The following is a 17,307-nucleotide window of genomic DNA, read 5'->3' as shown; positions in this document are numbered from 1 at the left end:
CTAGAAAAGGATTTCCAAAAATTGGGTTCAGAGGGCTCGAACAAATAAAAAAAATGCAAGTACAATATGTTCCAAATGTATTGTATGGAAAAGGCTATAATGCAGTCAAAACAAAAATACTATGAATTGGGAGAGAGAGCCCACAAAGTCTTTTCTTGGCAGTTGAGGAGAGAACAGGCCTCAAGGATGATCAATGCAATACAAACTGGGAATGGCAGGATCATGCATAAATCAAAAGAGATTAATGAGATATTCAGGGAATTTTATGAGGGTTTATATAAATCATAATTGACAGGGGTGTCCAATAAAGCCAGCAAGTTCCTGTCTAAATTAGAGTTACCAAAAGAACAGGAAAGCCTAGTTCTTCCCTTCATAGAAGAAGAGATGGGAAAAACATTGAATTCTCTGCAGACTAACAAGTCTTCGGGGAGGTTGGGTTTCCACCTGAGTTTTATAAGGAATTTAAAGATTTACTGATGCTTCTTTATATGGAGGTAGTAGACTAGGCAATGGAGACCTATACGCTCCCGGAATATTTTTCAACAAGAATCATTACAACTATACTTAAAAAAGACAAAGATCCACTAACACCATCTTCTAAGAGACCCATTTCACTGTTAAACACAGATTATAAGATACCAGCCAAAGCCCTGGCAAATAGATAGCAAAAGATTTGCTGAAACTAATAAATAAAGATCAAGTGGGCTTTGTGCAAAAGAAAAAGACAGGCAACAGATAACATTGGCAGACTGTTGAGTATAATGCATCTGGCATAAACCAGAAATGAGAGAGGTTTAGCTGTGGCCCTGAATGCAGAAAAAGCATTTGACAGATAGGAGTGGGATTTTTATTCAAAGTGCTGGAAAAGTTGGGGTTAGGGCCAACTTTTAAAAAGTGGGCAAGGGTGCTGTACCATGTGCCCAAGGCTAAAGTTGTGACCAATGGAAAAATTCCTCATGCTTTCCCACTGACAAGATCAAATAGGCAAGGCTACCCTTACTCTCCAGCCCTGTTCATATTAGCCATGAAGGAGGCCTGGAAGAACATAAAATCAATTTATTTGCTGATGACATACTGATATATCTGAAAGACCCAGCAAATGCATTGTCCAAGCTGCGTTCTATTCTGGAGGACTATGGGGAGATCTCTGGGTATGAGGTTACTTGGGACAAGAGCAAAACCATGCCACTTACTAAGGGGGAATTACAGTCAATATCAATAAAACACTCATTTAAAGTAGCCACAAAATGGGATCAAATATCAAGGAGTCAGAATAGACAATAACTTGAATAATTTATATAAATTAAATTCTACCCCCTTGCTTGGGAGAATTGAGGAGGACGTAAATAGATGGATGCCCCTGCCCATAACTTTAGTGGGTAGGATCAACTGTGTTAAAATGAATGTGTTGCTGAGACTTCAGTACCTCTTCCAGACACTCTCCTTGGCGTTTCCCCGGTGAGTCTTCCAAATTTTTCTTTTACGAATAATGACATTTCTATGGAATGGAAAGGTAGCCAGGGTCTCTATGGAAAAATTGACCTGGGATTACAGTCTGGGTGGATTACGAATGTCAGACTTAAAAAAAAATACTATTGGGCAGCCCAGTTGAGAAAAATTGCCTCACACTTTGAAGTGGGTGTACCATCCTGGGCACAAATTGACCTGCACAGGGTAGGCAAGAAGGTAGCAGAGGACTTTATTTCTAAACGGGACACTAAATTATTATCTGGGAAAATAGGCAGCCCTTTACTAAAACAAATGATCTTTGTCTAGAATAAAATTAACTGATATCTAGGAATCAAAGTGGGGCTGTCCCCAAAAAACCCCGACTCCAAATAGATCAATATGATTGACGGAAGGTAACAAGATCCTGGACACCTGGCGTTGTAATGGTGTCAGGTGCGTAGAGCAATGTTACAAGTGGGAGCGGCTAATGTTATTTGAACAACTGAGGAGTAAATATGATTTATCAAATAAGACACTCCACTGCTACCTTCAGTTAAGATCTTTTCTGCAGGACAAATTAGGTCCAACTATGACCCTACCAGTGTGCAGTGACAAAGAGACCTTGATTTGAAGGGAGAACATACGGAAGTTCATCTTGGCAATATATTTCTTGTTCCAAGCAGAAGGATCTAAACCAGGGAGTTGGACCTAGGAATAATGATTGATGAGCGGTGCTGGTCTGACCTGTGTTGGACCAGTATGACTGCAATCATTAGTGTGTGGTACAGGCTAGTACAATACAACTTTCTACACCAGCTGTACCTAATGCTGAAAAAATTGAACAGATCTAAAACAGAATTGTCAGACCAATGCTTCAGGTGTGGCATTGAGACAGAAACCTTTGTGCACACAACATGGACATGTACCAAGATGAAACTCTTTTGGGTGGAACTTCGCCAAGTCCTAGAAAAAAAATTATAGGTAAAGAATTCCTGCAAGATCCAGAGTTGTTCCTGTTGGGAAACATAATGAACATAAGACTTATGATGAACCTGTCCAAATTTGAAATCTAATTTGTAATGATCATATTAGCCAGGAAGTGCATAGCGGTTACCTGGAAATCTGATTCCTGCCTGAGCTTTACACACTGGAACACAGAAATGCAAAGCTGTGTTCCCCTGGAGAAAGTTACTTACAAATAAGAAAAAAGTATAACACTTATTTGAAAATTTGATAACCATACTTATATTCCATAATAGCACAATTATAGTATGGGCCATTGTGCCTCGCCACCCTACCTTCCCCATCTATCCTTCAATCGGTTGGGGGTGGGGGGGGTGGGTCCATCCCATCCCAACCAGGAAAAGTCAAGAGAAGAAAACAGCCTGAGCACTGGCCACCTTGTTGTGACAAAACCCTGATAAATGTCTTATACCTTTGTTGTGAGCATCTTAAATGTTGTGTGTAACTGTGGTTAGTTAATTGTTAAGTGTTAAATGTTGAGGGTGTGGGGGGGGGAGGGGTGGGGGAGGGAGGGGGGTGGAAAGAGCTTGAACTCTGCAGAGAACTTTGTATAGAATCGATAATAATAAATTGTACTCAATGCTGATATTGTTAACATTTACACTGATAATGCTGGAAAATCATAAATAAAATATTTAAAGAAACAATTAAAGCAAACAGGAAAACTCAAAAATCATTGCAATTCATTTGCCAGAATGCCATTTTATTTTTATGGCTATTACTAATTAATTTTCTTAGTCATTCGACTTTTCACCTTTCTCAAGAATGTTGCCAATTGGCGAACCAGCATATTATCTTATGTCATTGTTCACTAGGAGGATTAATCATTGAGTCAGATTCTCTAAATTCAGTACGTACTCAGGTCAGCTTTTCTGTACTTTCACTTTGTTTTTCTTGTCCTGTGGTTTAAGGTTTCCTCTTTGGGTTTCAGTGTCTTTCACCTTGAGCAATGGAGAGCAGTGAGGGAACTTCACTGAGAAACCGCACAATCAGTAGTTTTTTCTCCAATGTGATAGAGAAAGCCAAACTGAGGGAATGTTTGACATGGTAAGTGTGTCAAAGTTGAACATTAATTTTGCAATATCAGAGTCTTCAATTGCCAGAAAAATAATGCAGCATAAGCTGGTCTGCCAAGCATGATATTGTTTAGGTAAAAGTGGTCTGCATCTAGTGAGAACATAGTCACATTTTGCTTATTTAAGTTTAAATTTATCTTCACAAATATCTTGTAGAGTGAGAAAGATTTTCTGATCCCTAACATTCATACAGCCGTGTAAAGAGTACAATTCACAAAGTATAGAATTGCAAAGAAAAAGGAAGATGAATTGATACCAACCAAAGGAAGCAGGATAGCGCTGTGATAGGGTTCCATCGGGAGCCCAATGGCGGTGGGGAAGAAGCTGTCTTTAAGTCTGTTGGTGCTTGTATCATCTGCCCCTGAGGATAACAATAGGAAGTTGTGGCAGCTGAGTGCATGACTGAAGAGTTGGTGCAGGGGTAGGGGTTCAGATTTGTGGACCATTGGGATCTCTTCTGGGAAAGGTTTGGCCTGCACACATAAAAGGACAGCTGCACCTGAACTGGTCAGGGCCAATATCCTGGTGAGCAGGTTTGCTAGAGCTGTTGGGGAGAGTTTAAACTAGATGAACAGAGAGACAAGAACCAGAATGTGAGGGCAGAGAATAGAAAGGATGATGCAATGTGTTGTGGGTTTGTGAGGACATGGTGTAAATGTTAACAGTATCAGCAATGCTTTCACACTTTTAAGCCTTCTCCCTTATGGGAGGGGAGAGAAGAAAGTGTGTCTGGAATGTATGTTGGCTGCCTTTCCTTAGCAGTAGAAGATATAAGTGGTGTCCATGAGGTGAGGAGAGATTATGAAATGTTCAGAGGTGCATTTATCACCTTCTGTAGCTTCTTTCAATCTTGAGCTGAGCAGCCCCGGTACTGTGCTGTGATGCATCCAGCAAGTTTACTGTACCAGTAGAAGTTGTTGAAGGTCAGCAAGGACATGCTGAACTTCCTTTGTCTTCCAAGGTAGTAGACGTTGTTGCGCATTTTTAATTGTGTCTCAATGTGTTGGCTCTTGATCATTGGAGATTTTTATTCCTTAGAGCTTGAACCTATCTACTCTTTCCACTTCAGTGCCATTAATAGTGTCAGGGGTGTGATTCTGCCCCTCTCAAGAAGTCTTACTGATGTTGAGAGAAGGTTTGTTATCTTGACTATGCCACAAAATTTTCAATCTCTTTCCTGTATTTCACCTTGATAGCTGGCTCAGAAGATGAAGTTGGAATGGTATTTAGCTGTATAGTCATGGGTGTGGAGGGAGTATAGTAGTAGACTGAGTACATATTTTTGAAGAGCACTGCTGTGGAGGAGATGTCATAACCAATCTTCTCCAATTGAAATCTGATAGACAGGAAATCAAGGATTCAGTTGTAGGGGGGGGGGGGGGGGTGGTGCAGAGGCCGATATCCTGAAATTTGGGAATGAGCTTTGCCAGTGACAAAAGGTATGGAAGGTAGAGCTGTAGCCATTGCAACAGTGCTGAAGCCCTATTCACCAGAGATGGACCCCTTGCCAGCTTATTTTGAAGTGACAATTACACGTTTCCATCCCTAACGGCAAAAAATGATGCACCATAATCCTATTCACAAAAATGACAAATCCAATCAAATGATTGGATTTCCCAATTTTTGGCAGTAGCATGAAGTTTCCTGATATCTAGGTTGATTCTCTTAGAATTTTCCAATTCAAGACTTCATCACAATCTGGATTCAGACAATTATTTAACCATATTCTTTGGCTTGGCTTCACGGATGAAGATTAATGGAGGGATAATGTCCACGTCAGCTGCAGGCTTGTTTGTGGCTGACAAGTCCAATGTGGGACAGGCAGACACGGTTGCAGCGTTTGCAAGGGAAAATTGGTTGGTTGGGGTTGGGTGTTGGGTTTTTCCTCCTTTGTCTTTTGTCTGTGAGGTGGGCTCTGCGGTCTTCTTCAAAGGAGGTTGCTGCCCGCCGAACTGAGAGGCGCCAAGATGCACGGTTGGAGGCGATATCAGCCCACTGGCGGTGGTCAATGTGGCAGGCACCAAGAGATTTCTTTAGGCAGTCCTTGTACCTCTTCTTTGGTGCACCTTTGTCTCGGTGGCCAGTGGAGAGCTCGCCATATAACACGATCTTGGGAAGGCGATGGTCCTCCATTCTGGAGACATGACCTACCCAGCGCAGTTGGATCTTCAGCAGCGTGGATTCGATGCTGTCAGCCTCTGCCATCTTGAGTACTTCGATGTTGGTGATGAAGTCGCTCCAATGAATGTTGAGGGTGGAGCGGAGACAACACTGGTGGAAGCGTTCTAGGAGCCGTAGGTGATGCCGGTAGAGGACCCATGATTCGGAGCCGAACAGGAGTGTGGGTATGACAATGGCTCTGTATACGCTAATCTTTGTGAGGTTTTTCAGTTGGTTGTTTTTCCAGACTCTTTTGTGTAGTCTTCCAAAGGCGCTATTTGCCTTGGTGAGTCTGTTGTCTATCTCGTTGTCGATCCTTGCATCCGATGAAATGGTGCAGCCGATAGGTAAACTGGTTGACCGTTTTGAGTTTTGTGTGCCCGATGGAGATGTGGGGGGACTGGCAGTCATGGTGGGGAGCTGGCTGATGGAGGACCTCAGTTTTTTTCAGGCTGACTTCCAGGCCAAACATTTTGGCAGTTTCCGCAAAACAGGACGTCAAGTGCTCTGAATGGGCAACTAAAGTGGCATCATCTGCAAAGAGTAGTTCACGGACAAGTTGCTCTTGTGTCTTGGTGTGAGCTTGCAGGCGCCTCAGATTGTAGAGACTGCCATCCATGCGGTACAGGATGTAAACAGCGTCTTCATTGTTGAGGTCTTTCATGGCTTGTTTCAGCATCATGCTGAAGAAGATTGGAAAGACGGTTGGTGCGAGAACGCAGCCTTGCTTCACGCCATTGTTAATGGAGAAGGGTTCAGAGAGCTCATTGCTGTATCTGACCTGACCTTGTTGGTTTTCATGCAGTTGGATAACCATGTTGAGGAACTTTGGGGGACATCCGAGGCACTCTAGTATTTGCCAAAGCCCTTTCCTACTCATGGTGTCGAAGGCTTTGGTGAGGTCAACAAAGGTGATGTAGAGTCCTTTGTTTTGTTCTCTGCACTTTTTATGGAGCTGTCTGAGGGCAAAGACCATGTCAGTAGTTCCTCTGTTTGTGCGAAAGTTGCACTATGATTCTGGGAGAACATTTTCGGCGACATTAGGTATTATTCTATTTAGGAGAATCCTAGCGAAGATTTTGCTAGGAGAGCAGCGTGATTTCCCTGTAGTTTGAGCAGTCTGATTTCCAGGAGCTGCTGGCAAAGAAGCGAGCTGCCCACCAGGCTCACCTTGCAAAGCCGTCCTGGCCAGAGAAGAAACGAGCCTTCCGTCGCACATGCAGCCATCTTCAGCACAAACTCCGGGAGATCCAAAATAAGTGGTGGATTAGCCTCGCCAAACGAACCCATCTCAGCGCGGACATTGGCGACTTCTGGGGTTTTTACGAGGCTCTAAAGGCTGTGTACGGCCCCTCACCCCAAGTCCAAAGCCCGCTGCGCAGCTCAGACGGCAAAGTCCTCCTCAGCGACAAGATCTCCATCCTCAACCGATGATCAGAACACTTCCAATCTCTTTTCAGTGCCAACCACTCAGTCCAAGAATCCGCCCTGCTCCAGCTCCCTCAACAGCCCTTAAGGCTAGAACTGGATGAGGTCCTCACCCGGGAAGAGACATATAAGGCAAATGAACAACTGAAAAGTGGCAAAGCAGCAAGTATGGATGGAATCCCCCCAGAGGTCTGGAAGGCTGGCGGCAAAACTCTGCATGCCAAACTGCATGAGTTTTTCAAGCTCTGCTGGGACCAAGGAAAGCTGCCTCAAGACCTTCGTGATGCCATCATCATCACCCTGTACAAAAACAACCCTATTACAGATTGTGGATATGACAGACAAAATCAACATGTATTATCCATCACTTTAAGCCATTATGAGGGAAGTAGTGATTTGAGTTCTTGGATGAATGCTGAAGTTACTCCAACCATGGGATTAGGGAAGGAGTTCCAAAGTTTTCATACAATAACAATGAAAAAATTTCAATGTAGTTTCATGTCTGGGTAGAACATAGAACATTAGAGCACAGTACAGACCCTTTAGTCCATGATGTTGTGCCAACCCATATAGACCTACCAAAATAAAAGGAACTCTCCCTATCTCCTAAACCTCTATTTTTCTTTCATCCATATATCTGTCTAAGAGTCTCTCAAAGGCCCCTATTGTTCCAGCCTCCACCACCATCCTGACAATGCATTCCAGGCTCCCACAACTCTCTGTGTAAATACTTACTCCTCAAATAAACTCAATTAGGCTCGTGAGGCAGGACCTTCCTCTCACAAAACTATGCTGACTATCCCTGAGAAGACTGAACTTTTTAAATGCTCATAAATCCTATCCTTAATGATTCTCTCTAATAGTTTGTCTACTACTGATGTAAGGCTCACTGGTCTATAATTCCCAAGATTCTTCCATTACCTTTTTTAAACAAGGGGATCACATTTGCCCTTCTCCAATCCTCTGGCATCTCACCAATGGCCAAGGAGGATGTAAAGATCATTGTCACTCCCCCCCCTATCTTTTACCTCCCATCCTATCTCTTTTGAAACATTTAAACTCCGGTATCTAGATCAGCATCAGTTCCCTGTGTCGGCCAAGTTTCTGTAATGGCCACAACATCGTAGTTCCACCTATTGATCCATGCTCTGTTCATCTCTTTTATTCCTAATACTCCTGGCATTGAAATAGACACATTTCAAACCCTCTGACTACATTTATGCTTCCTCCCCTGCCTTTCCTTCCTCACAAACCCACAACACATCGCATCATCCTTTCTATTCTCTGCCTTCACATTCTGGTTCCTGTCTCTCTGTTCATCTAGTTTAAACTCTCCCCAACAGCTCTAGCAAACCTGCTCACCAGGATATTGGCCCTGACCAGTTCAGGTGCAGCCGTCCTTTTATGTGTGCAGGCCAAACCTTCCCCAGAAGAGATTCCAATGGTCCACAACTCTGAACCCCTACCCCCTGCACCAACTCTTCAGTCATGCATTCATCTGCCACAACTTCCTATTGGCCTCACGGGCAGATGAAACAAGCAGCAATCCCAAGATTATCACCCTTGAGGTCCTGCTTTTTAGCTTTCTTCCTAACTCCCTAAATTCTCTTTTCAGGACCTCATCCCTACTCCTTCTGTGTCATTGGAACTAATATGGACCCTCTTGCTTCAGAATGCTGTGGACTCAATCTGAGATGTCTCTGACCCTTTCACCTGGGAGGCAACATACCATCCAATAGTCTTGATCTTGTTCACAAAACTTCCTATCTATTTGCCCAACTATCAAATCCCCAAATCACTACAGCTCTCCTCTTCTCCCCTGCCAGACTCTGTGCCAGAGACCTGATCATTATGTCTTGTCCCTGGTTGATGGTATCCCCACCCCCCCAACAGTAGCCAGTATACTTATTACTGAGGAAAACGGGCACAGGGGTGCTCTGCACTGACTGCCTATTCTCCTTGCCTCTTTTAACAGTCACCCAGTTACCTGCCTTTTGGATGTGACTGTCTTCTTCTAGCTTCTGTCCGTCATCCCCTCTGCCTCCCGAATGATCTGGAGTTCATCCAGCTCTAGCTCTAGTTCCCTAACATGGACTGTAAGAAGCTGCAGCTGGATGCACCTCTTGCCAGTGTAGTTATCAGGGATAATGGTGATCTTCCAGATTTCCCACATCCTGTAACCAGAGCATTCCACTGCCCCAGCTGCCACCTCCACTACCTCCACTTTGTTACTATGCAAAGATCTTACCTGACCTTACTTGTTTCACATCCTCAGCCTCTGCTCGCCCAAGTCACTGGAGCCAAAGCCTCTAAATCCCCACTCCTGCACTAGAATTCCTCACAATAATTTTGTGGAAACAGCATATCAACAAAGGTACCTGTAGGTCAATGGAAGGGCCACCAGGATGTTCACAGAGTTTTAAAATTATAGACATTGAATGTAGTGTTGGAGTGTCACCATGACTTTGGAATAATTTTTGAAAAAGAGCTACACACTGAGGAAATCCAAGCTGGGAGCTGGGAAGCCAGTTTAGGCATGTTGGGTTCCAGTAAGTTCACCCAGTTCTCCTGCATGCTTGCCTCTTCTCCCATGCTCATCAACCCCTCATCCAACTCACCATCCTGCGAGTCCCAGCTGTTTGGCTTTTGCCTTAATGAACATCCACCACTGAATTATTTCCCAATTCCATCTGGCTGACACATTCCACTCACCAATTTTTAATAAAAAAATTAAAAGATGTTGCTAGGCCATTTCTCTCCATGGACAATCCTGACCCACTGAGCCCCTCCAGCTTCTCACTCTTTGTTCCAGATTCCAGCACCTCTGGTTCTTGTATTTTACTACCCACCAATTTATTTGCCAACTGAGATTGCTTTGCTGAACACCTTTGCTCTGTCTGCATCAGTGACAGGGATCTCTCAGTGGTAAACAATTTCAATTCTGCACCCCACTCCCATATCTGTCCATGACCTCATGTACTGTCAAACTGAGACCACTCTTAAATTGGAGAAGCAACCCTTAACTTTCCATCTGGGCACTCTTCAACCGCTGGCACTAACATTGACTTCTCTGGTTTCTGCTGGCCTCCTCTCCATTCTCCCTCCCTTCCCATTTCATTTGTCTTCTTTCTTCCAGCTCTCCACCCCCTTCCCTCTTTATTCACAGAGTCATCCCCCCTCCACTTGTTTGCTGGTGTGCCTTCCCTCCCTTATCAACCTTTTACCTCTTGCCTGAGGGATTCTTCTCTTCTCCCTACCCTTCCCCCCACTATTTTGTTCAGGCTGAGTTTCTCCAGCATTGTGTTTTTAGTTCAACCACAGTGTCTGCAGATTTTTATGTTTTACTTCCATAAACACAGACCCCCATTTCCTTCCTTCACCATCATTGACTTTGTAGCCCTTTTCAAATGCCAACTTCCCCAGTCATAATTGTACTTCCTGACCACTGAGTACCTTGTCCACAGACTGTAACTGTCAGACCATTGATCACAGTGTCACACTGCTGAATGCCAGACCTATCTTGCTGATGACTGATCTTACCTCTCCTCAACCATGCCTGGCTCTCTACTCAGCTATAACCATCCATCAATGAACCTACACCTCAGTATCAGGCCATGACTACCCTCCAATCCTGTTAGATATAAGCCCGCCCTCTGCTGGACATCATGATGCTCATGTCATGTGCAACATCGTAGTTCCATATATATAACCCTGTGTGTCAGAAGCCCTGTTAGCCTAATAGAAGTAAAGGATGAGAAAGCATTGTGTTTCCGAGTCTTAATTGTGTGAGTGCATACACAACAGTGGCAATGAGGATGGGATTCGAAACCATGCATGCAAAGCACCTGCCATGAGAAGGAAAAGAACAGAAAAAAGGTAGAAAAAGGCTACCTAACAACCTCAACAAATTTCCGCCAAAAGATTAAGATGACGGAGGGAAAGTTCAGGAATTCCACAAAGTAGAAGAAAGTTGGAATAACTATTTAGAATGGTTTAACCACTACTGCATAGCCCACAATATTGAGGAAGGTCCGGTAAGCTGCAAACATGCCCTCTTCCTCAGTATAATGGGCAGCAAATTATTCGACCTCCTTAAAACCTTGCTGTCCCTGGAGTATCCAGGGACGAAGACATTCAATTAATTATGCACAGCTCTAAGGAACCATTTAAGCCCTAAACCACCAGTTATGGCAGAAAGGCAATGATTCTATGAAAGGAGACAAGGACCAAGAGAATACCTGGCATTGTTGTGCAAACTGGTGGAGCACTGTCTAAATCAGGCACTGCGAAACAGATTAATGATGGGGCTGGCAAATTGCCAAGCAAGGCAAAAGTTATTAGCGATGGATGAAAATGTTACATTACAGATTGTATACAGGGCTGCCTGCAACTCTGAAATGGCAGATAGAAACTTGGATGTGGGTCAACCAGACCTACTGGTGGGGAGGTCTTCCCGCCAACAATGCTTCCATTGTGGGAAATACAACCATCGATCAAAAAACTTCAAAAATTCTAAATGCAACCATTGCAAAACACAAGGACATATCAAAGCTAAATGACCGCTTCTAAAGTGCAGGTGGCCTGCAAATAAACAGGCAGCTAAAGTCAAAACAATTGCAGAGAGAGAGAGAGAGAGGAAACCTAGCAAGTATGATGATAACAGCCCAATGGCTGACCTTCAGCTTCCTGAGATATTACCCATCCAAGGAACAAATGGAGGAAACACAGCAATCTTTATACAGCTAAAATTAAATGGACACCCCCTGAAGATGGAGTTAGACACAGGGACAGAGGTGTCCCTAATCCCGTTACATGTAAAGGAACGCTTGCTACCACGCCTCCCAGTAAAAACAACTGAAATAATTCTAAGATCTGTTATAGGAGACAGAATCAAAGTGTTTGGAAAATGCACGGCTCAAAACAACAGAAACAACAGGAACCAAAAACACTCTTTCTCTACATCATAGAAATTGGTTCATTACTAAATGTAAACCACACAGACACCTCCCAGCCAGAACTTGACCAAATCCTCAACAATCAGATTCTTAGTTTAGTTGCACAGTGGTCTTTTAGTTGGATGTGGAGACAGACGGCCGAAATCGCTGTAGATTTACGACTTTCCTCAGTTTCGAATGTGGCTACAACCCCCTTTGATTTCTTCACACGGAAACTTTCACCCGGTGACCTCACTACACAAGGTCCACACTTCTGAAGCCCACTTTAGAGTTAACAAGTGACCTTCTGTCACACAAGTTTTCCCCTCTAAATACTCTGTCTTGGGTCATCAAGTGACACTTGTCACACAAAGTCCTCCTTTTGGAAGGAGACTAGGAAAGCCCAGGTCGGTCACACGCACACACACTCTGGGTCTAAAAAGTGGCACAAACTGCTGTCACGGCAACAGAGCTGGCCCCAGCAAAGTAACTCAGTCTTCTTTCTCCCACTAAAACTACTGGGTGAGTACAATGACAGTCTGATTGACTCCCGTCCAACCAACCGACCAACTGACAACCCCCAGCTCTTCAACTGCCCCAGTGTGTGCCTTCAACTCCCCTACTGGTAGAGAGAGGCTGACAGCAGCAGGCGCGCTCTCTGCAAGCCCACCAGCTTCCAGGGCATGGCTCTCGCGCTTTTGACAGCTGTCAGCTTTCCCAGCACTTCACATGCAGCTACTTCAGTGCTTCACAGCAGCACACAATCCTTTCTTTCCCCTTAAGGTTTAGTCCTGTCCCTGGTCCTAAAATAAAATTGTCCAGGTTCCATTACAGCTGTAAGATTCTATGTTCAAAGAGAGGCTCAGTGGCACAGCTAGTAGAGCCACTACATCACAGTGTCAGAGGCCCAGCCTCAATCCTTGCATACTGATTGTCTGGAAGTTTGTATGTTCTCCTTTGACTGCATTGGTTTTCTCTCAGTGTTCCATTTTAAATATGAGAGGTAAATTCTGAGGACAGTTGCTGAGAAGGTAGAAAGAATTTTAAAATTACTGTCTTACTATAAGTGGGTGTAAAATTACTTGTTTCTGTTTCTCTCTTTGACTATTACTCCAAGAGCTACTGTCTTGCTCAAATATATTTAATTCTTTCTTCTCACTGGTGGCATCCCTTAGGCTTCTTGGGTTTTATTGATGCATTTTTCTTTCAACATCTTTTAGATTTGCTCCGATGTGATCAAATTTTAATGTACTAATCAGAAATCTTGATCTATTATAGGAATCTCCTAAAGATTTTGCTCCTTGGTCAAGGATTATCCATGTTATTATGTGGCACTGCAATCAGTAGTCAATATCTAGCAGATGAATTTGCTGTTAACACTCCAGTGCTTCAGAGCTTTATCAACTACCTTCTATTGTTCATGGTTTACACCGGAATATTGACTTTCAGACAGGGTATGTTATGAACGAAAATAATCTATTTGAAATGTTCAGGATTCAGCAGAGCATTCAACATGATATAATAATACATTAATTATAACCAAAGTTGGTCCTACATTAATTTTAATTTTAATCAGGCAACGGAAATTTAGTACAAATACTGAAGGCAAAATGGTGGAAATATCTCCTGCTGGGAATCATTGATGTTGAAGCAAACTATATGGTAGTCAAAGCTTACCAGTATACAACATTAACAAGTGTTCAGGTATGTGCCTGTTTTTAATATATTTTCCTGTGTGATGGTTAGTGGGTTTCCCAAGGCTGAAGGGCATTTTAACTGGGTACTCAATCACTGCCTGGGTTGTGTATTTTTCCATAGTTCATATTGGGAATCCTGGAATATATTTCATCTTTCTATTTTGGCTAGGCTGAGGCAATTCTAGCTCCGTCACTAATACTGTGGCAGAGATTTGCTAACTCAGGAGAGAGCAGGAATGACTCTGCAACTTTTCTTCTCTTCCTGGTTTAGAGGCCCGCCCTGAGGACATTCAAATTAAGATAAAAATCATGTTTATGTAAAAACACAAAAATGCTGGAGGAACTCAGCTGGACATGCAGTGCTCATTGGAGGCAAAGGTAAATAACTAATACTTCGGGCCTTGAAGAAGGGCTCAGGCCCTAAGTGTTGATTATATATCTTTACCTCCTATGGGAACCGCATGACCTGCTGCACTTCTGTGTTTTTATTACAATCACAGCATCTGCAGACTTTCATGTTTCACTCCATTGGAGATTATAACTGTAAGTAATTAATGTATATCTTGAAATAGTGTGGCAGTAGTAAATGGCTCAAAAACAGGGCTATGTGTCCAACTGGTTATTTTGAATCCCTGAACTTGGATGAGGTTCACATTGAAACTGTAAATACTTCTTGATTTTAGTATAAAAATATAGGTGGGATATAAAAAAAAAGGAAGTCTGAAAGTACATGATGTGAACCTATACTTTACCAACATGGAAGTCAGACCAAGCTACCTTTGTAAAATAATGTCTTGATAACTCCATCAGTCAAACAATTTAAGGGGAACATTAGGGGGAACTTCTTCACTCAGTGGTGAGAGTGTGGAACGAGCTGCCACTGGTAGTGATTGATGTGGGCTCAATTTTGATATTTAAGAGAAGTTTCGATAAGGACATAAATGGGAGGGGAAAGGAGGAGTGTTGTCTGTGTGCAGGTCAATAGGACTAGGCGGAAAAATTGTTCGGCATGGACTAGATAGGCCAAAGGCCCTATTTCTGTGCTATAGTATTCTATGGTACTATGTTTCTATCAGAACTGGACATTAATTGTTCAATAAATTCCCAATCCTCATTCCCTTAAATCACTGGATAGCCAAAAAGAGGAATAAGAATGCAAAACTGATAGAAAACAAGCCACTTACATAGTTTCCATGTCTGCCGAGTACAGTTTTAGGTCAAGTATTTTCAGAGTTGCTCACTTTTTCAATCCTACCTTTATTGTTATTCTAAAATCAAGAAGAAAAACTGGAAAAACAGTCCAAAATGAAGAATGTTTACGTTCTATTTCATTTTTTGAATTTGAAGTGACTTAGACTGTGAAGGCAGGTGAAGAAATCTTGTACATCCAGGTGCCAATGGGTGCAGACACTTATATTTCAATTTAATTTTAAATAAGCACTGCAATTCTGTCGGACTAAAAAAAACAAGTAGATAATAAACATGCCCTTCTTCATGTTGAACCTCAATGAATGAATTACTTCTTAACGTGTTTGTTTTGCATGTTTAGCTCCTAGATTGCTTTGTTATTCCTGTGGTGATGCTCCTATCAAGGTTCATCTTACATTCAAGATACAAAGCGATCCATTTTGTAGCTGTTATAATGTGCTTGTTGGGCGTTGGAATTATGGTTTGTGCAGATGTTCTGGGTGAAAAACATCAAGGAGTAGGTAAGACGTATTTGGTGCAGGAGGCCTGACGAGATCTGGAGCTATGAGAAATGTTTCTGTAGAGTGTAAGTCTTCATAGTGATGCATGAGTATGAACTGAGTAAAGACTTCCAAGTCATGACCATGCTCTACCAGATATAACTTAGATTTGCTCCACTCATTCTCTGAAGGGAAAATGCTGAACTAGAATACCTGCACATCAGTTTTGTTTGTATTTTCATTACTGTCCAGAATCTTTTGAGAAGCAACATGCAAAAGACTATCTGCTCCTTTCCAAGCTGCTTTGTACTGCTTTGAAACTGCAAGTCAGGCAATCAGATGGATTTTGAGAGCAATTCCTTTTGGCTCATTCAGGTGGTTGTATTTAGTCCAGGAGATGACTTGAGCCTTGATCCTGCCAATTCCCATCACTTTCACTCCAGCTACAACAAACTTGATGAAATCCAGAGAATATTTGATCACTGTAGGAACTGGCACCCGTGCTACAGATCAACAATTCTTTGGTGCACATAATAGATATCAGTTTGACAATACAAGGGAGAATCATACATTAGAAAGGAAATGAAAAGGGAAATAGATGACATGAGAATAGGTTGTTGGTTAAGATAAAATAGAATCCAAAAGAATGGAAAGCATAGCTTATCTATTATCTTTTTTGGTAGGTTGGGATCCCCAAACCTTTGAGCTAGTGATGATGAAGGCCACTTAATATATTTTCAAGTTGTGTAATTTGGATGGAAATTTCAAAATGTTGGAGTTCCCTTGTGGCTACTATCCTTGCACTTCTGGATAGTGGAGGTTATAGGATTGGCAGGTTTGTTTGAAAAAGGTGGTTAATTGTTGTCTCTGCAGCCTTCCATTTTCTCCTCATTACCTTCCTATCCACCTATCTTTGTATCATTTGTAAACTTAGCCACAAAAACAATTATTCTGCAATCCAAATCAATAACACACAACATAAAAAGAAATGGCCCCAACACTGATCCCTGCAGAACACCACTGGTAATTGGTAGCCAACCAGAATAATATCCTTTTAATTCCCCCTCTCTGTTTCCTGCCAATCAGCCAATGGTGGCATTCATATCTAGAGGAATAGGATATAAGAGTAGGAATGTGATGTTGAGGGTTTATAAAGCCTTACTTGGAGTACGGGATACAGTGCTGGGCTACTTATTTAAGGAAGGATGTGCTAGCATTGATTCAGAGAAGAATGATTCCTGAAATGAAGGAATTAGCATATAAGGATCATGGACTGTACCCCTCGGAATTCAGAAGAATGGGTGGGGGGTGGGGACCTCATAGAAGTGTCTTGAATATTGAATGGGCTGGACAGAGTAGAAATGGCAAAGTTATTTTCCATGGTGGAGTCAAGGGAACGATAACACAACTTCAGGATTGAATGGTGCCAAATTATATCAGAGATGCAGAGTAAGTTCTTTAGCCAGAGTGGTGAACCTCTGGAATTTGCTGCCACATACAGCTGTGGAGGCCATGCTGTTGGGTATATTTAAGGCAGAGATTGATAGGTACCTGAATAGTCAGGGTATCAAAGGTTATGGACAGAAGGCAGGGGAGTGCGGCTGAGTGGAAAAATGGATCAGCTCATGATGGAATGGCAGAGTAGACTTGACATGCCAAATGGTATACTTCTGCTCCTATATCTTATGGTCTTATGGTCTAATCCAGTGGTTCTCAACCTTTTTCTTTCCACTCACATAACACTTCAAATAATCCCTATGCCATTGGTGCTCTGTGTTTAGTAGGGGATTGCTTAAGGTGGTATGTGAGTAGGAAGGGAAGGTTGAGAATCACTGCTCTAGACCCAATTGTT

At 42.6% G+C, this 17,307-nt stretch overlaps 1 protein-coding gene across 1 annotated transcript in view; it reads left to right on the top strand.

Annotated features, from left to right (window-relative positions):
- The first annotated feature begins 3,396 nt into the window (after positions 1 to 3,396).
- Positions 3,397 to 17,307, top strand: part of LOC138739365 (solute carrier family 35 member F2-like) — a 37,699-nt gene continuing 23,788 nt past the window's right edge. The window contains exons 1-4 of the mRNA XM_069891257.1: positions 3,397 to 3,519; positions 13,349 to 13,524; positions 13,647 to 13,774; positions 15,317 to 15,476. Of these exons, the coding sequence (XP_069747358.1) occupies positions 3,422 to 3,519; positions 13,349 to 13,524; positions 13,647 to 13,774; positions 15,317 to 15,476 (562 nt within the window). The 5' untranslated portion in view covers positions 3,397 to 3,421. The remainder of the gene's footprint in view (positions 3,520 to 13,348; positions 13,525 to 13,646; positions 13,775 to 15,316; positions 15,477 to 17,307) is intronic.

Source organism: Narcine bancroftii, chromosome 7, assembly GCF_036971445.1.
Source record: "Narcine bancroftii isolate sNarBan1 chromosome 7, sNarBan1.hap1, whole genome shotgun sequence".
Taxonomy (NCBI): Eukaryota; Metazoa; Chordata; class Chondrichthyes; order Torpediniformes; family Narcinidae; genus Narcine; species Narcine bancroftii.
The sequence above is the reverse complement of the archived record's forward strand: the minus strand, read 5'-3'. Positions and strand labels throughout refer to the sequence as shown.